Raw genomic sequence first — 21,920 nt, 5'->3', positions numbered from 1 at the left:
ATCCTTCTCGCCCAAAAAATAGAAAAAAAGACGACAATCTAATCAACGAAAAGCAATGAAGATGTATCCTTCTCGGATTAATTGGGTAAGCCCAATACTAAAAGATCGAACCAATGGAATGAAGTATATCAAGACCATCATTAGAAATTTCTAGAACCATTCCAAATGCACTCTAAGATGAACTATTTGCATTAGCAACATTTTCCACCCCTCTTCCAGTAAAGAGTCCGGAGTAACAAATTCAATAATCTTTTAAGATGAAAAAACTAAAAAAAAAGTTTAAAAGAAATTGAAAATTGATGTGAGGGAAAAAAATCTACCTCTTGAATAACTTAAAATCATTAATTGGAAAGAGAAAATATTTGAAATTCAAAAAATGGATTAATGTAGGTAACTGTGGAGAGATTTGTGGCTTGAAAAAAGGAAAGAAAATCATGGGTATGACATTTCAAATTAATGTATCCGGAAAAGGGGATGAAGGAGCAAAAGAGGGGATTTTTGATATTTTTTGAAATGGTAGGGAAAATAAGAAAATATGATAATAAATGATGTGTAGTTAGGTAATTTTTTCCTATAAAAAAGTATAATCATTTTTCAATAACACAATGGCTAAATATTAAAGTATTAGCAGCCCACTATTAAAGATGGAAAAGGCAAGCCCAGAGGCCCAAACCATTTTTCACCAAAGTACTCTTTACCAAAATACCAATTCCATTTTCTTCTCCAAAACTCAAATCAACAAACCCTAGATTTGTTCAGCGAAGAAAGAAGGATCGAAGCAAATCACGATTCATAGTGAACGAAAATGGGGAAGCAACCGGTGAAGCTGAAGGCTGTTGTATACGCTTTATCTCCATTTCAACAGAAAATTATGCCTGGTTTATGGAAGGATCTTCCTGGTAAGATCCATCACAAAGTGTCTGAAAATTGGATCAGCGCTACTCTCTTGCTTGGTCCACTCGTCGGAACCTACTCGTAAGTACTTATTTATTGTGTTTTCGCTGTTGTTTTTCATGTATTTCACTTGTTTTTCCCTTTGGGCTAGGACCTGTATGGAGAGAAATGGATGTAAAGGATTTGTATAGCCGATTTAAGCTGATTTAGGTTGAAGCTTAGTTAATTGATTGTTTTTTTCTCGATTTATAATCTGATTAGAGCAAAATGAGCATAGGGGATTTTTGGGTACAATATTTTCGTTCAATATGGAATTTTGTTCTTCTGGGATAGGACCTGAATCGAGAAATGGATATAGAGAATTAAGTATTGAGGTATAGTTAATTGATTGTTTTTTTCTCGATATCTGACCTGATTTGAGTGAAATGTGTATAGGGAATTTATGGGGTATGGGAATTTGGTTCAATTGGCAAAGGTAGGAGGTATTTATCCATCAAATTTGGAAGCTGAAATAGTGGATTTCTCCGTAGTAAAAAAATGGATGTTGGGGGATTTATATAGCTTACTGTAACTAATTTAGTGTTGAGGTGTAGGTAATTGGTTAATTTTTCTCGAGATCAGACCTGGTTAGAGCGAAATGTGTATAGGAGATTTATGGGTGCAGGGCTTTATTGCAATAGGGGATTTCACTCTTTTGGGCTAGAACCTGAATAGAGAAATGGATATAGAGAATTTGTATAACTGATTCGAGCTAATTAAGTATTGAGGCGTAGTTAATTGATTGTTTTTTTGCTCAAGATCTGACCTGATCAGAGTGGAAATGGATATAGTGGATTTAAGGGTACATGGTTTTGGTTCAATTGGCAAAGCTAGGAGGCATATTGTTGAGCATAGAGATCGATATAGAGGATTTTGCTCTTTTATGCTAGGACCCAAATAGAGAAATGGATATAGAGAATTTGTATAACCAATTCTAACTAATTTAAATTGAGGTATGGTTAATTAATTACTTTTTTTATTGATCGCTGACCTCATTAGAGCGAAATAGATATGGAGGATATATGGGTACAGTGCTTTGGTTCAATTGGAAAAGATAGGAGGTATATTATTGAGTAGAGAAATTGATATAGGGCATTTCACTTTCTTGGGATAGGACCGGTACAGAGAAATGGATATAGAGATATTGTATAACCAATTCGAGCTAATTTAATATTGAGGCTTGGTTAATTGATTGTTTTTTCTTGATCTCTGACATGATTATAGCGAAATGGGCATGGGGGATTTAAGGGTACATATCTTTGCTTCAATTGGCAAAGTAAGGCGTATTATCGAGTAGAGAAATCGACATAGGGGATTTTTCTCTTTTGGGCGAGGACCCTGCTAGAGAAATGGATATAGAAACTTTGTATAACCAATTCAAGCTAATTAAGTATTGAAGCGTAGTTAATTGATTGTTTTTTCCCTTTAAATCTGACCTCCTTAGAGCGGAAATGGATATAGGGGATTTATGGATACAAGGCTTTTGGTGCAATTGGAAATGGTCGGTGGCATACTATCCGTCAAATTTGGAAGCTGAAACATTGGATTCCTCGGTAGTGAAAGAATGGATGTAGGGGATTTATATAGCTTACGCTAACTAATTTAGTATTGAGGTGTGGTTGTGATTGTTTTGATATGTGATATTCTCCTAAATAGAGCCTAATGGTTAATATGGGTTATCTATTGCTCATGGTTCAATTGGCATAGGTAGGATAGACCCTTATCCGTTGAGTTTGAAGCTGAACCAGTAGATTCCTCGGGGACATTCATATAGCTGACCCGATCTAATTTAATATTGAGGCGTTGTTGATTGGTTGTTTTGTATTGGGACTTTGACCCAAGTAGAGCCTAGTGACGTGAATATAGGTGATTTATGGATCCAAGAATCATAATAACATACAATACTAATCAAATTAGGATTTGAGAGATTTTATTGCATTGGTATTATATTGGTTTCCTCGTGTGCACTCTTCAATCTTCATAATCATGGAACTATGCCTATGCTGCTAAAGTTGGAGATATAGTAATTGCCAACGATCGAAGGATCCTTGGGTAATTTGTCTAATTCAAGAAAACTTGTTATGTCCTGAAGTTCTTTGTAACTCTTTATAGTTTGCTTTCTCATTTTATTTGAAAATAAGTGTGGCCATGAAAATGTCTAAGAATTAGGAAACATCCAAAAAACCCTCATCACTTTTCTCACTTTCATTATATTTTACTTTTCAAATTTACTGTAATTTGTTTTAATAAAAAATAAACCTATTTATAGTTCAGTTTTTTTATAGGAAAATTACATTCAAACAACCAAATATTATCAGCAAAAACCATAACCAACACAACTCCATCTTTAACTCCAACTCTAAAAATTTCAAAGAAAGTGATTTTTTTAATAGTATGTAGTAGCTTATATATGAAATCTAATCTATGACATTAAAATTGGGCAATTCTCCTCCCTTTGAGCTACCTTTTGGGTATGAGTTGGGCCCAAAAGCTAATTTTACAGTATTTTCAAAATTCCTAAATATTAGTCATGTTGATTAATACTCCCCTTGTCCAACAATAGTTGTCCACTATTGACTTGACACACCTTAAGAAACAATAAATAGTAGGGGTAATGTTACTATATTACCCTTTGATTATATACAATTTAATGCTTTGGAAAATGTATTAGATATTGAATAAGTATTTAATAGCAAGGGTAAAATAGACACAAAAGGGTAAATTATCTCTTGGTTTTCAAAACGGGACAAGTATTGTTGGACAACTATTTTTAGTGTAGTGGACAAGTAAAGGTGGATGGAAGAAGTACTTCCTCCGTCCACTTTTATTTGTTCACTATACTAAAAATGGATATCCACTTTTACTTGGTCATCAAAAAGAAGATATCCACTTTTACAGATTAGAAAATCAAGAAGTTTACCCTTTAGTTCCTAATTTTCACCCATGTTATTACCTATAGTCATTTCCCAATGCATTGAATTTATTATATTCAATGGGTGATGTAGTAAAATTGTCTTCTATTTATTGCTCCCAAGGGATGTGACAAATCAATACTGGACAAGTAAAGGGATTACTGTCTTGTTAAGGCTCTTTAAATTGATTTTTGTCATGTATGCTAGTGTTTGAGGTTTCAGTATGCATTAAACTCTTTTTTAGTTTGTCTTCTAACTATTTGCAAACTTGACGGAGCTGATTGCTGAAACCTTCATCATGTTTGGGCTTCTAAAATTTAGATTCTTTAGTTCAAATACTTCATCTATGCCATTTTTATGATTTTTGCTGGTTACAGAACCTACATATTTAGTTTGCCTTGTGGATTATATAAGTATAATGGAAGAGAACAATAAATAATGGTAAGTTGGTAATTAAAAAAAACAATCTGACCATGTTTAAATTTGAAAGAGATAAGTTGCATAATATATATAATTGGTGGAGTGGTGTCAATCATTTTCAAATTCCCAAATAGAAAGACGTCCTTTCTCTCAGTTAGGGCTTTCGGGGGGTTCTCTTTTTAGTTTGGATAGTTGGCTGAATAAATTTGTTTCAACCTCATCAATTACAAGATGCAATGAATTCTTTTGACAAGTTTAGATGCTGAAAATGCATATTACAGTCGCCGATATAATTAACACACACGTGTGTTTGTGTGTGTATACAAGTCAAAGAGAGCGTGGATCAGATATAGAAAACAAAGGAAATCTGAGCCCTGTTTTTTCAAAACATCAAAACGATCTTGAAAAAGATTACATTGAAACAGACACAATAAAGGGTCAAAATAAAAAACAATACACAAGCAACACGGAAGCAGAACTAGATTTGTTCTTGAAATGTTGTTTGCTTTTTCAATTGAGATGGAACGATGCTTTGAATCAAAGAATGCTCGAAAATATGGCTCTTGAGGTTGGCTTAGTTGATAACAATGCATGTATGATCACTCCCCACATTCTTTATGCATGCAGGTATGTGCAGCACTTCCTGGAAAAGGAGAAGTTAGAACACAGATACTAAAGCTGTGTTTTTCATCTGTCTGTTGAAGATCTCTATTCCATTTTGCAGTTTCAACAGGAAATAAGCTACTATTGTTGCATTTTTCGAATTTTTCATTTTGAAGATATTTACTTGTATGGCCCTTATAATAGCAATTAAATCTCTGTTAGGGTCTTTTGAAAGTCTTGTGCATCCAAAAGCTTATTCAGAAATAGTCTGATAAAATAATTTGTAACACATTTCATTGACTTGCTGTTAAAAGATCCCATTGTGATTTCACAATGAACAGTTTTCATTCAATTATCATGTGTTTCTTTTGGCTTGATTAAGAGTCTGAGGAAGTCTTGCTAATATTTATATTTGCACAATGATATCTGTTATATCTTAAGTAGTAAGTTTATATTTTAATTTTACTAGATCGCTTTAATATGACCCCAGAAAAGGATGCTGAATATTGAATGTTACGAAGGGCCAAACAAATATTACAATGCACAAAAGTTTCAACATATTATAATGCTTGCACATCTATTATTTGAGTCTCCAACTATTATTTCAAATTAATAAGATTTGTGAAGCATAACAAAAAGTTTCACCAATTGTTTTTATCTGTTTAATTTAGATTTATAGTTTTTGAGATATAAAGTTAGATGCACAGTAACAAGTTATTAAGAACTGAAAATAGCTTAATGAAATTTGACTTTTCTAGATCATGCATAAACAAGGAAACTTTACAATTGCCTTAATGGAGAGTCGAACAATTCTTTCTTTAATTATGACTTTTTCACATATTCTAAAATATTTTTATTTATAATATACAAGTATAACTTATGCTTTTCATATAATTTCTGAATTTATAAGTTTTGTATTTTGGACCCGTAGCATAATTTCTTACATCAACTAACTCTAAAATTTATCATTTACTTAGCTAATTGAATTGTGATCTATTTCAATTGGATATTTAAATACATGATACAATGTTTCTATTAGATATTTATTACTCAAAATTTTAAGAAGTTTTTATATGTGCCTTCAAGCGTTCATTATATAGATAGGTTAACCACTTAAAATATGTACGTATTAGCCTTATTAAGTTGAAAAACATTAGTCTTGTTTCACTTAAGACTGATATGTAGAACTAAAAGAGGTGACATATTTCATATCATTAACTTATCAAAATATCTCAAAGCAACAACATTCGCAAAATTTGAACAAACCATAGTTCGGGGATATTGGAACAAATATGAGGTTCGACTATTATTGCTCTCATTTGGAACAAATTGTAGTTCGATTAATACATGACATTTAGGGGTCGTTTGGTACAAAGATTAATAACGCAGGGATTAGTAACATAAGGATTAGTAATGCAGGGATTGGTAGTGCAGGGATTAGTAATGCAGAGTTTATTTTTATCAAGTGTTTGGTTCATTATTTCCCACATCATCTTGTGTTTGGATTAAAACTCTATAAAAAGCTTCTTTCCAATTATACCCTTGAATTATTAGGTAATTGGGTCAAAATAGATAATTGCCGGATAAAATTATTTTTTTATGGCCTTCTAACAAGCTATGAGAAGAACAATTTTGTTATCATGTTTGCTATTTTTTTCACTTGAATTATTTGAGGATAAATAATTGTCATCTTAATAAATTGATCACTTACAAAATGTCATTTTTCAATTTAAAAAAGATAAACCATCTACTTTTAAAATCGAAAAGACAATCAACAATGGTAAAATTGAATAAACCTCTACATTTACACATAAAAATTGCAAGTGGTAGTTTTAATATGTATGTATGTTTTAAATTTTTCAAAATAGAAATAATTAGAAAACCACACAAAAATAAATAAATATATATATATATATGTAATACATTCGATTAAGATCACAAACATCATGTACAAATAAACAACTTACATTTCAAATTTGTATTGGATTTATTTAAATAAATTTACTAGTACAAATATAAATCATAAAATCAAGAAAATAAGCAAAATAATTAAAATGATTTGAGGGATATTTTTGTCTTTACATAGACTTATCCCATGGTATTATATCCTATGTATTACTAATACCTCCAAATGGAAGGTATTAGTAATACATCCTACAATACCATGTAGGAGGTATAACTAATACATGGATTAGTTATACATAGGCCCAAATTCCTACCAAACATAGTACTAAACAATACCTTACCTAATTTATGAACTATTTCTTCTAATGCGGCCTACCAAACAACCGCTAGGTCGTTTGGTACACGAAATAAAGTGTGAAATATTCAAGAATTTAAGCCTGTGATAAAATTTACTATATTGCATTTGGTTGACGGAAAGTTATAAACTCGCCACTATAATCCAAGGATAATTTAATTTGCGCACCAAACGAACTGCATATGGTATACTCTATTTCCCCAAATAGAAAATAAATAAACCCTTTTGTGTGTGTGCACAAAACCCAAAGCTGTAAAGGAACACATACTGTTTTCCCTCTCAACTTTTCTCTACCTTTCAAATTTCAAAAAAAGCTCTCAAATTTCATCTTCTCTTTCTCTTCTACCTGCATTTTCAGCTCAGGTTTGATTATTTCTTCTCTCAAAATTTTATTTTTATCATTTGGGTTTTGGTAATTTTGTTCGGTTTTTTTTTTCTTGTTTTATGTACTATTTTTTATTTTTTGCTGTTCTTTAATTGCCCTTTTTTCTTCTTACTTTATCATTGTACTGTTAATCATTTTTTGAGGTAATTATAGGTAAATTTTTTGATTTAAGTATTAATTTAGTAATCTGATGGGTATCTATAACATAAATCCTTAATCTAATCTTGGAAAAGTTGCAAACTTTGATGAGGGGATTGGATTTCTTGTTCGAAAAATCGGTACTTTTATGCAGTGAATGCTGATTGCTACTAGGTTTTTTCTTCGTGCTGGTATTATATTATTGGTCTTTTAAAGTTTAAAAACTTTGATTGGTACTTTTATGTATGAAATGTTGATTGCTACTCCCTTTGTTTCAATTTGTTTGTCTGGTTTTGACTTGACGTGGAGTTTTAAGACGTAAATATGACTTTTGAATTTTGTGGTTTTTAAACTAAAAATGTGTATAATGCACCGAAATGTTTCTTTAATCATGTGGTTTTAAACATGTCACGAGAAAAGTTAGAATGAAAGAGTTGATATCTAAAATAATACTAGTAGTCACTTATGATGTATTCAAACCCCAACTATTTTGGAATTGAGGCATAATTGATCGATTGGTTTCTTCGTGTTGAGTAGAAGTCTAGAAGAGTGAAATGTGTTCAAATGAAACAAGATTCATATAGCCGACCCCAATTAGTTTGTAGTTGAGGATTAGTTGTTGTAGTAGTTACAGTTAGATGCTTCATTTTTACCATTTATGGAGGTACGTGGATTTTATGTTAAACTAGAGCTCGAGATTACTCAATCTTTGGGAATTTATATAGTACCACACTGCAAAGCCATTAGTTTAGGAATGTGTTGGTAGTTTAAGGGTGTTATCGATGTAGAACATTCTTGGAGAAAAGTTTGAATGCATTCTTGAGATGTTGCAGATAAAAAATCGACAGATATTTGACCTTCCTGTATTTCTATTGGAAACGACCTCTCTATCTCTACGAGATATGGCAAGGTCTGCATACATTCAACCCTCCCTAGACCCCACTTGTGGGATTACCCTGGGTATGTTGTTGTCGTATTTATAAATAGTAGAGGTTTTAAACATTAGACTAACTTATCTTCAAATTGGCGACAACTGTTTTCCGATGATTGGTTATCTCTATGCAATTAGCATGTGACCTACTTAATATGATTTGCAACATTTGGCGTTTGCTTCACATTTTAGCTCTGAAGTGCATTACAATAAACACCCTTTTCTTTTCCAGATCAAGGAGGTCTTTTGAGTATTGTAGTCAATGGCAAATGACAAAACCAACAGTTACGAAGAGGTCCGTAGGCAAAGGGTTCTGGACAATAAGAAACGATTTGAGGTAGTAACTTCGTTAAGGCACAACATCTTTTAGTTCTTTTGCTTGTACTTTTAGACTCATCAAAATCATTGTTGCATCCGTGTTGGATCTTCTAAAAATGCACTGCTTTTGGAGGATCCAATATGCACCAATCGGCATTTTTGAAGAGCTGAACAACATAGCTTTTGGATGCTTCTTTGAAAGAAAAATTAAGTGATTGAAGGCTTGCATGTGCATGATCTACTAGTACTAACATTAGGTGGCATTTGGATTTAGTACTTTTTAAGTTTTTGAAAACAATTATGGAGGAAAGTTGTATATATGGATATTTATTATGAAAAATCTTTTGGAGAAAAGTTGTATGTATGAATAAGCTCAACCTTTTGGTTGTATAAAACATATCCAAGCCTCTAATTGTAGTAAAAGAAATATGTTACAGAGTTCACAATGAAGCAATAACCTGCCAATGACATTTTGTAGGAATTATAAGATTTCCTTCTCTATCTCTTATTATGTTCCCTCCTTTTTTGAAGGATCTGGGGATTTTGAATATATCTAAAAACCTTTCTGATATTACAAAGTCCGAGAAGAAGTCCGACTATAAAACTGAGGTGAGATATTATGATCATTTCATTCCTACAAAGAAATACTGCAGCTCTTATGTAAGCATTGCATTAGCTGATATTGTTTTCTTATCACGAATAGCTACGCCGAGTTAGACAAAAAGCAAATGATGTTTACATGTCGGAGCCAAGAAGGTCTGCACGGGCAAGGAATCCTGTTCCAACATACCGTGATGAAGTAAGACTTCATGCTTTTCTTTCAGTACATAGTACATACTGGACACCACCTCATGGATGACACATGCTTCAGAATAAAGAGAAATATTATGAAATCTACATAGATTTATATATTAATAAATAAAAGCGAACCTCAAAGAGAAGAGTACAAGCAAGGGGCTAGGCTGACCTTACTAGTCCTACTTACTAATTAACAAGCAAGAAGAATATAAGATATAGAGAAAACTAAGTATTCTATGATCATCACAGAGTTTATAATGCACTCCATGATGCAAACAACTCTTCATACATAATCTTGATAAATATTTTTGGTGAAATCTCTTGGTATGTCCACTGTTTGTAAGTTTTTTCCTCTGGTTATCAGTTGTTTATTTCTTCACTTAGTTACTTATCAATTATCACCTCAGATTGATCTAGAGCTTCCATCTTTACGGAAGAGATCAAAATTCAACTCTTCATGGGCAAGGTGAGATGGTTTAATTTGAATTTTGATACCATTTTCTTCTGTCCGAACTCTGGAATAATTGCTTTGGATTGGCAGTTATCTAGCAAGACCATTGGAAGAAGTGAAAGTTGCTTCATATGAAGAGAAAGTACAAGCTTTAAAGTGTGCAGAAAAGCTCCAGAGTAATCTGCAGTCGGATAATCCATTTTTTATCAAGACTATGGTTCGATCCCATGTCTACAGTTGTTTCTGGTTGGTAAGTTGCCCTAGACTTCAGCTACTAGAGCTAAGGGAAGAATGAAAGAAGCAACAAAAAAAGACTCTTAACTTTGAGTATGCACATCTGGACACCTCAACTCATCTCCACTATGTCAACTGAACGCTCCAACTTACAAAATGATCATATATTACCTCCAAAATTTATGTCACATCAGCATCGGGTGTCCACAAGACACGGTGTGGACGAGTTGGAGTGTTTAGTTGTCAGTTGAGACCAAATTGAGGTGCCTTGATGTGCACTGTCTAAGTTAGAGTGCTTACCTGTGAGCTGAGCCTAAATTTGAGTGTTTGTTATATACTACGCGAACAAAAAAAAAAAACTTTTTTAATGCTACACTCATTATGGCCTGTCTTGCAATGATATCAGGGACTTCCTACTAGATTTTGTCAAGACCATCTTCCCAAATCTACTGTAGATGTTCTGCTAGTGGATGAAGAAGGTTTAGAGTATGAAGCTCTCTTTATCGGCAAAAGAACTGGACTAAGTGGAGGATGGAGAGCATTTGCACTTGATCATAAGCTGGATGATGGGGATGCTCTAGTATTTGAATTGGTCGAGCCCACAAAATTCAAGGTTGGATTTTGATATGCAACCCTCTAATCCGTTGAATAAGCTGACTTATAATGCATTAACTTGTCTCGTTTATCCTAGTTATGGCAAATCTGTAGACAAACAGTTTCAATTCCTTCTTTGCCAGTCCAGACTACCCGTTCCCTCAATCGTTCTTCTTTTTCTTAACTGAAATTAATCTTTTAAACCATTTTAAATCGATGACACATTTTCAGTCCTTTAATAACAAATGCTCAATTTGATAAGGTAGAGTTGTTCCATATAACGCTGTTTAATGTTATAATAGTGGTGGTATTCTTCTAAGTGATTTGAGGTACTTATTTCAAGTATTCTTATTAAGCCTAGGGTCTATTGGGAACAGTCTCTCTATCTCTACGAGGTAGGGGTAAGTTCTGGGGTACACTCTACCCTTCCCAACCCCCATTTATTTGTCGGATATCACTAGATATGTTGTTGTTGTTAATTCAGGTGTTCTTATTAGTTTAATAATGTTCATAGGTCTACATTGTTCGAGCATCCCAATGTTCAAGTGAAGTGGATAAATCTAGTGCAGAAAAAGGAGAGAGTGAAGCTGAAGAAACACCAAAGAGTGAAAGAAAGAAAAGAAAGAACAAATCAGAAGTTCCAACAATAGCTAAAGAAGAAGTCTCTGTAGTAGTGGCTTCAGCCACGAGACGCAGTAGTAGAAGAAAGTAAAGAAGCATCATTCTGTAGGCATGTGAGAAATTAAACCCTTTGTTGTGGGTAAGCATATCATATACTGAAGATTTTGCAAGACATGTTAAAATATTTGGCAGTAAATCTCATTTGCCAATAGCTAACTAGGCAACTTGCCCTAGAAACTCTTGACAGTTGAAGAAATACAACTGCAGCTCTGTTGCTCCATTTTTACTTTGCTTAACAATGCTCTTAAGCAACTTAGCTTGTTACTTTTGGAAGAGCATATTCGTTCTTTTTGTTCGGAATCCTTATCAAGGATCATCAAGTTGCCATGATGAGTGCTTCTTTCCAAATGTGTCCCTTCAAAATACTACTAAGCATCATTGGCATTTCGGTTACCTGTGCAGTCCTTCAATTGAACTTCTTGACTGGGCTTCCAACGTGCGCAACCCCGTTGTATTTGAGTAATCGGTCTATATGGTTGTGTATAAAATCATATCCATAGTCTAAAATAGTTTGGTTCCTGAGTGGAACCATTCAAGATAACACTACCATTGCTCAATAAATGCTGCAGTACTGATTAATCAAACCCAATGATGGAGCAAATTAAGATGCAGCTCACATGAGTGTAAGAAACGAAGTAAGAACGCCCAAGGACAGCAAATGTAAAATTAAACTCATCATTCAAATAAAAGCCAATCATTATATTTTGAAAGGTAAACGTTCAGAGCAGTAACAACTTATGTAATGGTTCAAAACTAGGACACAAAATTTCATTCAGCGGAAGTAGAAAACTAAAGGTACAGATTTGTAAATTTTGCAACTTCAATTCGCAGCTTCTAGAAAAGCTCTTCCAGGTTGACGTGCAGCAAGTCGTCCATGGCAGCCAAGAAGCTGCAAAAGCATAAGAAGCACTAAGATTTGATAAACAATTCTATCACAATGCAGCTTGTAATATAATTAGACTATTTATGAAACAAACCTTGGCGTTGACACCGTCTGGTACAATACGATTCTCAGATTTGTACTTCAGATAATCAGTACGGCTGAACTTAGTGAACCCCCTGCAATTAAAGCAAGCTCATAAGCACTCAAAGATGCAGTGGTACAAGCCTATAGAACAGATCCTGTTCTAGTAAGGCTGCAAATAAATATGCCGAGTATATTAAACATTAAGTTTTTGGAAGGAAGGAGATCCCCCAGAGATTACTCCCCCTTAACAATGTTTAGAAAAAAAGACCAAACGATGGTCCAGGGGACACAAATAACTGACATTGAGCTACTATGTGATATGAGTTGAGAATGTATCTCCCTAAACCAACTCAATGACTATCAAAGAACCATTATCCTACAGAACTGTATAATTGTCATAACAAACAAATAGCACAATGACAAGCCAATACTTCACAACCCAAAAAAATTTAGTAAGGGAAATTATTTAGCCCACAAAACCAACAGACATAAAAATAAAAGGTGATTAGTGAGATAAAAGTCATACCACTTTCTGCTGACAATGATCTTTTGTCGGCCAGGGAACTTAAACTTAGCACGGCGAAGAGCCTCTTGAGCATGGTTAGCATTGCCATCTTTGCAGCGAACTGAGAGCAAAATCTGACCAATAGCAACACGGGCACATACTCCCTGTGGCTTACCAAAAGCTCCTCTCATACCAGTTTGGAGCCTATCAGCCCCAGCACATGACAACATCTTGTTAATTCGCAAAACATGGAAGGGGTGGACCCTAACCCTGAGGTGGAAAGCATCCTTTCCAGCAGACTTGGTCATGTACTTGTTGCAAGCAATACGAGCAGCTTCAAGTGCCTCACTTGAAACATTCTCCTTCTCCCAACTAACCAAGTGCACACAGAAAGGAAATTCATCAACTCCCTTTCTCTTCATACCCACATCGTAAATCCTAATCTTTGGATCTGGGACACCACGGCAAAACCGTGATTTTGGGTAAGGCTTGTTCTTAATCTGGCGGTAACACCTTGCAGGTCCTGAGAAAAGATTTCAACCCAGTTAGGCACAAGCCTTTGTGATGTCAATACGAACACAAATACAAGTATCACAATTAAGGGTCAATTAATTGCAGCATCATATTATAGTTAAGAGCAAATAAGGAATAAAACTAGCTAAATCAATAATTGCCATAGCATATATCTGCAAGTTAGTGAAAAGTCTCCTCATCCATAAAGAAAGTTATATCTACTATGTAGTGCAGAATAACTTGAATGTGCTATCACTAACAAAGAATAATAAATGGTGGTGAACCTTGTCATACTTGTTTCTGTTCATACACAGCAAAACTTGGTGCATATTTCAGATATATTTTTTTATCATCAATTTCACCATTTACATAGATTCATCAAAAAATTCACACAAAAAAAGGAAACAAAATTTCTTTATCATAAAAAAACAGTATGGCAAACTGTTCTCTTTCACGATTATCCTCCACAAGGAGGATACTTCAGCTGTTTTTCAGTGTGGTTGCAGAAAAGGGTTCGTTTTGCAAGAAACAGTGAGGAAAAGAGGGCAAATTTTCTATCTTACTACCAATTTATCATTTCTAGGACCAGAGATCAATAATTGGCCTAAAAAGATACATCTGTAGCAACATCATAAAACTGAAGGGCAAAAATTCCATCTTTAAGCAACCAATTATATCACACGTAGAACTAGAGATAAAGTGATTGGTATCAAAAGACACGAATTGTAGAAACGACATGCAACTCCCACATATTTTATAATCTTGAATAAACTACCGAATTTTATCACTTGCAGGACTAGAGAGTCGAGTGATTGGTCTCAAAAGACAGGAACTCATGCAGCAACATCATAAAACTCCATTACTTATATACTCAAATACTTCAACTAGGTACTCTTAATATCTTTAATCTCTATATGAATACTAGTATTGGGGAATCTTATTAATTCAGCTAGTTGACTAGCTGAACCTTCAACTACTGAATTAATCTCTATATGAATACTAATATTGGGGAATCTTAGTAATTCAGCTAGTTGACTACCTACCTGAACTTTCAACAACTTAATTGGTCAGAGTTCGACTCCGCACGTTGTGATACTCTCCCACAACCTTTTTTTTAAAAAATAATCCAAATATCCATTCTCCTCCATTTGCGGCCTTTGGAATCGCTCAGCAATAACTAGTCTTAACAATAAACAGAGTTCTCTACATCTACTTACGTACCGAATCACACAAGGCAAAAGGCCACAAATCAGATGTATCATTTCACCAAAAATTGGTAAAACAACACAGAAGCCATGAACAAACAGCTAGATCTTAACAAGTTTTTAAAGAAAAATTAAGTATAGTAATAAGCTAAAATCGAAAAGATATGAGTAATTAACGTAAAATTGGGAGAAAATAAACTTACTTCGCCCCATCGCTAATTCTGTGTGTGGAATTGTTCGGCGGCGGCTTGAGAAAGAAGAAATTATAAGAAAACCTTAATTTAACGTTCTTTAATAGATGAATGAATTGATTGGGCCGCCTTATATGGGCTTACGTCTTGGCATGCGTCAGTAGAAGGTCGGTGGGCCGATTGCATTCAAACCTAAACTTGACCCGTTAACCACATACTTTTTTGAGAAAATTTTACATATAGCAAATAAAAATTGCTAATTGTATGCTATAGCAAACTTTGTAAAATTACAGTCCGTAGCAAAATTAAAGTTTGCTATGGACTTGTCTTTCTGTATATTCGCTTGTCATTTTTTTTTATACATTTTGATAGTTTAAAAAAGAAAAGGGCGTTAATTTCGATAAGAAAAAAAAGGAAAAAAATCACTGAAGTCACGCACATTCTGTTCCATTCGAATTTCCTTCCTTCTTCATCTTCTTCAATATTAAGAACTCCATTGTAACTCAATTCAGAAAATTGATCAAGCAATTGACGGTACTACACAAACAATCGAGATCATTGGACTGTAGAGATAGCAATAGGAGGTAATTTCATGACGAAAACATACTCTAATTTTGCTTTTTTAGGTCAAAGATGGTGTTCAACATGTATTCAAAATCAGATTTCCTTTTTAACTATCATCAATTTAAGTTGAATGTATATTGAGAGGTGTATATTTTGTTCGAAATATAGTTTAACACTTATCATTTGTATAGTTAATTTGTAATCTAGAAAAATTTGTGATCTGGAAATTTTCTGGATGAACTTGTTGATTATTTTGAATTTGTTATCGGAGATTTGCTCATTTCACAGTAATATTTGTGTTCGAATTTGTATATTTGCTTAGAGTTTCTACGTATAGGTTTTCAGATATGATTCAGTAAGATATGTATAATACATATAAGAAACTATTATGTGTATGTTTTATACAGTGCATCTTCATCATGATTTTGGATATATGACTGTTATACAAATGCAAAAATTTGTACTCTGTGAAAGTAACAATAACACTGCACTTGTATGAAATTGTATAATTGTGTATAAAGTTATAATTTGTGTATATAATTATTTATATATAAATGTATATGTAGAATGTGTATATAAACGTTTCTATGAGTATGTAATTGGAATATGTATATATGTGAATAACTGGAAGTTGCTAGAATTTGTATAAATATACGTTATGTTTGTTGTTGAAATTCTTAATAGTATAAATGTATATGTATATATAACTTTTTTTTATACAGAAATTTTGAAAATGGCTTCGTTAGCTATTTTGGTTATGCATTCCGGTAGATGGGACAATGACAATTGTTACGTTGATTATACAATTGAGGGGGTGATTTTTAAAGAAAGTTCATCGTATAAGGAGTTATATAATGTTATTGCAATGCAACTCGGTGTTGATACAAATGTGATTAAGCTGAAAATTGAGTATAAGGTTAAAAAAAGCAAAACGCCAATGTTGATTCACAACGACATGGGTGTTAGAGTGTATATCATGCTTAAAAAGGCTGCAGATGACTTCAACAAGTATCCAATTTGTATAAGCAAAATGGATAATAGTAGCAATATCACTGAACTATGTGAAAGTTAAAATCAGGAGAATGATATGGTTACATCAATTTGTAATGATGGTATTGCTGATTTTGAGACTATGCAGCTGTCAATTGGTGAATTGTTAGGGCCGCTTTGTGTCTTGGGGTCAGGGAGCTGCAATGGAGTCATTTCAGATCCTTGTAATAAGTACGTGGAGATTGACCCAGTGTATAAGAACAATGCCACTTTGAAATCTGTGATGGAAAATTATGCAATTGAAAATAAATTTCAATATAAAACTGTGAGGTCAAATGCAATCAGGTAACTAGTTTATACAACAAATACATTAGTGTATATGGTGTTTTAGTTATTTGTATATTGATATGTTGTGCTGTATTTGCTGATGTAGTTATACGCTGTAATGTATTTCTGATGAATGTGAGTGGTTGATGAAAGCATCAAATATCAACAAGTCTGGAATGTTTAGGATCCGAGCATTTTCCTTTGAAGGATAAAGTGTATTCACAAAAACATGCAACAAACAAGCTTATTGGTGGGATCGTTAAGCCTAAGCTTGTTGATCACAAGAGAAAATATACACCTTCTGATATTCGGAGTGATGTAAAGATATATTTGGGAGTTGATGTAAATTACTCATTGGCTTGGAGGGCTAAAGAAAATGCTCTGATTTCATTGAGGGGCACCACAGTTGCATCTTACAGCAAACTTCCAGCATACTTGTATATGATGAATATTACATATCCAGGCTCGCATATACGTCTAAAGAAAACAGAAAAAAATGAGTTCTTGTATCTTTTTGTTGCATTGAATAATTGTATACAAGGCTTTGATCATTGCAGGCCTGTCATAGTTGTTGATGGAAGTCACTTAAGAGGACCGTATAATGGAACATTTGTGGCTGCAAGCACAATGGACGGAGCAGGTATGTTTCATTGTGTTTTTGAATGTATATTTTTGATTTTATGTTAATTTGTATGTAAATAAAAATGTAGGACATATTTTCCCACTGGCCTATGGTATCATTGATTCGAAAAATGACGCAGCTTGGTCTTGATTTTTTGTACAACTGAGGGAGGCTTATGGGGAAAAGAGTAATATGTGTGTAGTCTCCGATAGAAATGAGAGCATCATAAAGGCAGTCACAAAAGTGTATAAAAACGTGCCACATTATGCTTGTATGTGGCACTTGTGGTGTAATGTAGAGAAGAAATTTATGAAGGCATCAAATGAGCTAAGTCCTGTGTTTTATACTATGACAAAGACTTGCAGTAAAGTTGAGTTTGATAGGTTGATGGATATTGTAGAAAAGGTTGATATAGGTGTCAAAGAGTATTTGGAGCTAGCTGGATATGATAAGTGGCCAATGTGTCATGCAGAAACTCATCGGGGATGGGCTATGACGTCTAACATTGCAGAGAGTATAAATGTTGCATTAGTGTCTCCACGTGAATTACCAATTTTTAATTTTCTAGAAGAGGTTAGACTGATGTTTGGGAGATGGAATCATGACAACAAACACGAGGCAGCCTGCACATTTACTCCGTTGATTGGAAAATTTCAGAAGATACTGATCGAAAATGAAGCAATGAGCACACAGATAGAATATATATACAATTGCATAGACTTGTACATATAAATAAATCTATTTGTATGAAACAGGTTGTGCCATCAACTGAATATATATACAATGTGACTGATGATGGTAGGAGTTTTGTGGTATGTTTAAAGAATAAAACATGCAGTTGTGGAAAGTTTCAATACGAAGAAATACCATGTGAACATGCTTGGGCTGTACTAAAGCGGAAAAGTCTAGTGGCTGATGAATATTGCTCGGATTTGTATAAACCATAAATGGTTTTGAAGATTTATGAGATACCAATTTATCCATTGTCTCATGTAGCAGAATGGGTGATACCTGAATACATAATGTATGATGAAGTTCGGCCTCCAAAATTCAAAAGACCTCCAGGAAGGCCAAAAAATAAACCCCATTAAAAAACAAAACATGAATTGCTTGGTCTCAAAAGGAAGCATACGTGTAGCACATGTGGAGTTGCAGGTCACAATAGGCGTTCATGTAGAAACAGACCTCAAGAAGTTTAATGAGCTCTTTCGATTATATTTGAGTGTAAAATTCGATTTTATAGATACTTGAATGTTATTCTAAACTGGTTCTGTGTTTAAACTGTATGAGTTGGAATGTTGATGATGGAATAAAATTGTTATGTCCTATTATTTGTGATCTTTTTTATCTTCATTTTGTATTCATGCTCTTGTATATAATATGAATTAGCGTTGGCGTATATATTGTACATCATATACAGAAATTCTATATGTATAAGTTAAATTGAACATTTTATTATATTTGTATAAGTTGGCTATTGAACATTGTATTCTATTTGTATTAGTTATATTGATTTTCCCTTTTTGAACAGAAAATGTATATTCATAATGAATTAAGGGAATTAAAGATTGTATAAACTTTCAACATTTATACAGTTAATCTGTAAATATATGTTGTTAGTTAAGTGGTTTGTATACTTATACTTTATGAACATCCTATAAGCCTAACAATGTAGACGTATATATTCAACATAAATGTACTCTTAGATTTATATTGTTAGTGTATAAACAAATATTGTATAAGTTGATTCGTATAATTAAACTTTATGAACAATTGTATAATCCTAACAAATGTATATTTATACACTCAATATAAAACATGATTATACAGTCCAATGACCCACAAATAAACTTCTCCGCAGCATTGAATTGAGACTTTCCACCTTGCTTTGGACTTGAATGGATCTACTTCTCCTCTGCCAGATCGATCTTCATTAAGAGGGTCAACCCAAGCTATTGCTCTACCTCCTCTCCTTATGTTATGGTAGATTTGGAATCCCTATTGGATTTCTTACTCCAGAAAAAACAGACTAATCAACAATAATGCGCACACATGAAAAGGCTTACCCCGCAGGCTGACTCTTCCAATCCAACTCTATCGAAGGAGAAAAAAAGCTGGGACTACGACTTAGCTTAGTGCAGGGCTGCTTGTCGTGATTGGTTGGACACTCTCTTCGTCTAAGGTCTTAGCTTGGTCACTCTATTAAGCTTTCCCAGCAAGTCTATTGAATGGGGTTTATCATTGTGATATGTATAAATGTAAGTTTTATCTTTCCTTTTTTTACTTGACACAGCAATAAGTGTATACATATACACAACATAAAAGATACACATAGATTTATACAGTTAATGTATAAATATACATTGTATAATTTAGTTTGTATAATTATTAAAGTGTTAAACTGCATATATAATGAAATTAACAAAAACAAGTAAGTAAAAGACTTAATCGATCAAATGAGTATATTACAATCAAAAAATTGAAAGTTCAAAACTTGAAGTTCAAAACAGTAAAGGTTGTTATGCATGTCATTTGCATATTCAAAAAAAAAATCAGAAATTTAGTACCGTTCTAATTAATTGTGATATTTTCACTACTATCGCAATCCCTATGAATCCTGATTGGCCTTTCTGGTGCCTCACTGTCAGTAGTGTCATCGGCTTGGATCTTTTATACCCCATAGTTCCACAATAAAGAAGCATATTGAATACGTGTGAACTCTGAATTGAAGGAATTTGGAACCCCATTTCCATTACTAATATGGTCTGCATAAGCAACAACATATAGTCCACAATCGCTGAAAATAAAACACATCCAATTTTATGGTCAGTATAAAATTAACAATAACTATTTGAATAAAATAACCATAATAAAACTTACAGTCTTCCTGCATCTTGTTGTGGTATATCATTGACATAAATCATTTCAAAAAAGTCACATTCAGAGTGGGACTTGTACTTTGGGTGTGAAGATATGTCAATGCCTTTCTTCCCATAAAAATCAGACTTAGATAAATACATGGGAATAAGTTGTGCATATTTCTTGATCTCATTCTCAACTGACGAATTGTGTAGTGCACCACCCCTAAGAGAATCATAGATCTGTATAGATCTATCATTAATAGACACAACGATCAAAATGCAATAAAGATCTCCTTGACGTTAACATGAATGAGGATGTTATCAATTGTATGCCAAGGTCTAGCAACATGCATTCTGTATCCATTAATATACTCAATAATCGACTCCTCTGTACTTTCCTTGTTAATAGTACTTTCAAAATTATAATAAGCATCCCAGACATTGGTAATCAAATTACTGAAATTGCAATCGACAGTGATAAAACTGAATGCATTGGTGTCGGAGTACTTGGCTCTTTTGCGTATGTAATACAAAATGACATCTACGTGCTGTAAAAATAAGAAGATATAAATTATATAAGTGTGATCAAATGTGTATGTTTAAGGGAACATTATACATTTATACAACCACAATTTTATAAGCAACCAGTATAAGACACAACAATAAGACAATGTAAAAATAATAATTATACAGTCCAATGACCCACAAACACACAAACTCAGTTTTATCAAAACAATAAAATTTGCTATGCATGAATCAACACAAAAAATCTATAGAGAAACAATAAAAATATAAAACACAATTAACACTATATAAAAAGTTCATTTATACAAAACATGTCAACTGTATAATGAAATAAATAATGCAAAGTTTACCGAGTCATCAAGCAATTGATTTTTGTATGCAAGACTATAGAACGAGTTCTTGTTTTGGACTGTGACAATTCCAAAATGAAACCACATTTGTAAGACAGGCTTGTTCTTTTTGTATCGCTCTTCTTTGGCATTCCTAACAAAATAACAATAAAAATACAAATTTATACAAATATACACATATAAAATTAAATCTGTATATTTAATAATTACTAAATGATTTACTTTGTGTTGTGTCTAACAAGCAGCCCTTCATTTAACCATTTCCAGAAATGAATATACAGAATTGTACGCTCCAAATCAGGCATTGCAACAATGGATGTTTCAAATCAAACGAGAAATGGAACCTTGATGAACTACCTGAAATGTATAAAGACATAAATAATCTTTATACGACTTAACATTTATTAATATATGTCTATTACTATGTAAATAGTAAATTTTGTTGTACCAGACTCTGAACCGAATGATGTCACATAAGGCGATGTGTTGAATGGGCCTGGACGCCTTTCCCTATGAATTGGTAATGGTGTATGCTCGTCCACATCTAACAAAGGATATAACACCATGCTTCTTTCTGGATTAATGTTTGGCCGGTCATCATGTATCATTTGAAGAGGTGCTGGACACATTAAAACTTCTTCA

General features: G+C 33.3%; 3 protein-coding genes across 3 annotated transcripts; 2 read left to right on the top strand and 1 right to left on the bottom strand.

Annotated features, from left to right (window-relative positions):
• Positions 1–737: 737 nt before the first annotated feature.
• LOC102583699 (cytochrome b-c1 complex subunit 8) lies at positions 738–5,245 on the top strand. Its single transcript, NM_001425371.1, has 2 exons — positions 738–975; positions 4,893–5,245. Exons 1-2 carry the CDS (start codon positions 806–808, stop codon positions 4,939–4,941), a joined length of 219 nt encoding a protein of 72 aa, NP_001412300.1. The 5' UTR covers positions 738–805; the 3' UTR covers positions 4,942–5,245.
• A 2,110-nt stretch (positions 5,246–7,355) lies between these two features.
• Positions 7,356–11,889, top strand: LOC102583369 (putative B3 domain-containing protein At5g58280). Its single transcript, XM_006344027.2, has 8 exons — positions 7,356–7,491; positions 8,815–8,919; positions 9,432–9,509; positions 9,604–9,699; positions 10,106–10,164; positions 10,240–10,399; positions 10,790–10,996; positions 11,492–11,889. The coding sequence occupies exons 2-8, from the start codon at positions 8,845–8,847 to the stop codon at positions 11,687–11,689; spliced, it is 873 nt and encodes a 290-aa protein (XP_006344089.1). The 5' UTR covers positions 7,356–7,491; positions 8,815–8,844; the 3' UTR covers positions 11,690–11,889.
• A 430-nt stretch (positions 11,890–12,319) lies between these two features.
• On the bottom strand, positions 12,320–15,282 carry LOC102583043 (60S ribosomal protein L10-like). Its single transcript, XM_006344026.2, has 4 exons — positions 15,052–15,282; positions 13,152–13,653; positions 12,636–12,717; positions 12,320–12,547 (listed from the first exon to the last, which is right to left on the bottom strand). Exons 1-4 carry the CDS (start codon positions 15,059–15,061, stop codon positions 12,479–12,481), a joined length of 663 nt encoding a protein of 220 aa, XP_006344088.1. The 5' UTR covers positions 15,062–15,282; the 3' UTR covers positions 12,320–12,478.
• Between the last annotated feature and the right edge of the window lie 6,638 nt (positions 15,283–21,920).

The sequence above is a fragment of the Solanum tuberosum genome, unplaced genomic scaffold (genome assembly GCF_000226075.1).
Source record: "Solanum tuberosum cultivar DM 1-3 516 R44 unplaced genomic scaffold, SolTub_3.0 scf00052, whole genome shotgun sequence".
NCBI classification, from domain to species: domain Eukaryota; kingdom Viridiplantae; phylum Streptophyta; class Magnoliopsida; order Solanales; family Solanaceae; genus Solanum; species Solanum tuberosum.
Note: the sequence above shows the minus strand (reverse complement) of the source record. Positions and strands in the feature narration are given on the sequence as shown.

Bases quoted from the DNA above. Each gene is read 5' to 3' on its own strand.
- LOC102583043 (XM_006344026.2), bottom strand. The intron at 12,718-13,151 runs GTATGACTTTTA...CTTTAATTGCAG, and splicing joins ATCATTGTCAGCAGAAAGTG to GGGGTTCACTAAGTTCAGCC. The intron at 12,548-12,635 runs GTTTGTTTCATA...ATGCTTTTGCAG, and splicing joins CAGACGGTGTCAACGCCAAG to CTTCTTGGCTGCCATGGACG.
- LOC102583699 (NM_001425371.1), top strand. From the start codon at position 806: ATGGGGAAGCAACCGGTGAAGCTGAAGGCTGTTGTATACGCTTTATCT. The intron at 976-4,892 runs GTAAGTACTTAT...TTATGCATGCAG, and splicing joins CCACTCGTCGGAACCTACTC to GTATGTGCAGCACTTCCTGG.
- LOC102583369 (XM_006344027.2), top strand. From the start codon at position 8,845: ATGGCAAATGACAAAACCAACAGTTACGAAGAGGTCCGTAGGCAAAGG. The intron at 8,920-9,431 runs GTAGTAACTTCG...CCTTTTTTGAAG, and splicing joins ACAATAAGAAACGATTTGAG to GATCTGGGGATTTTGAATAT. The intron at 10,165-10,239 runs GTGAGATGGTTT...TTGGATTGGCAG, and splicing joins TTCAACTCTTCATGGGCAAG to TTATCTAGCAAGACCATTGG.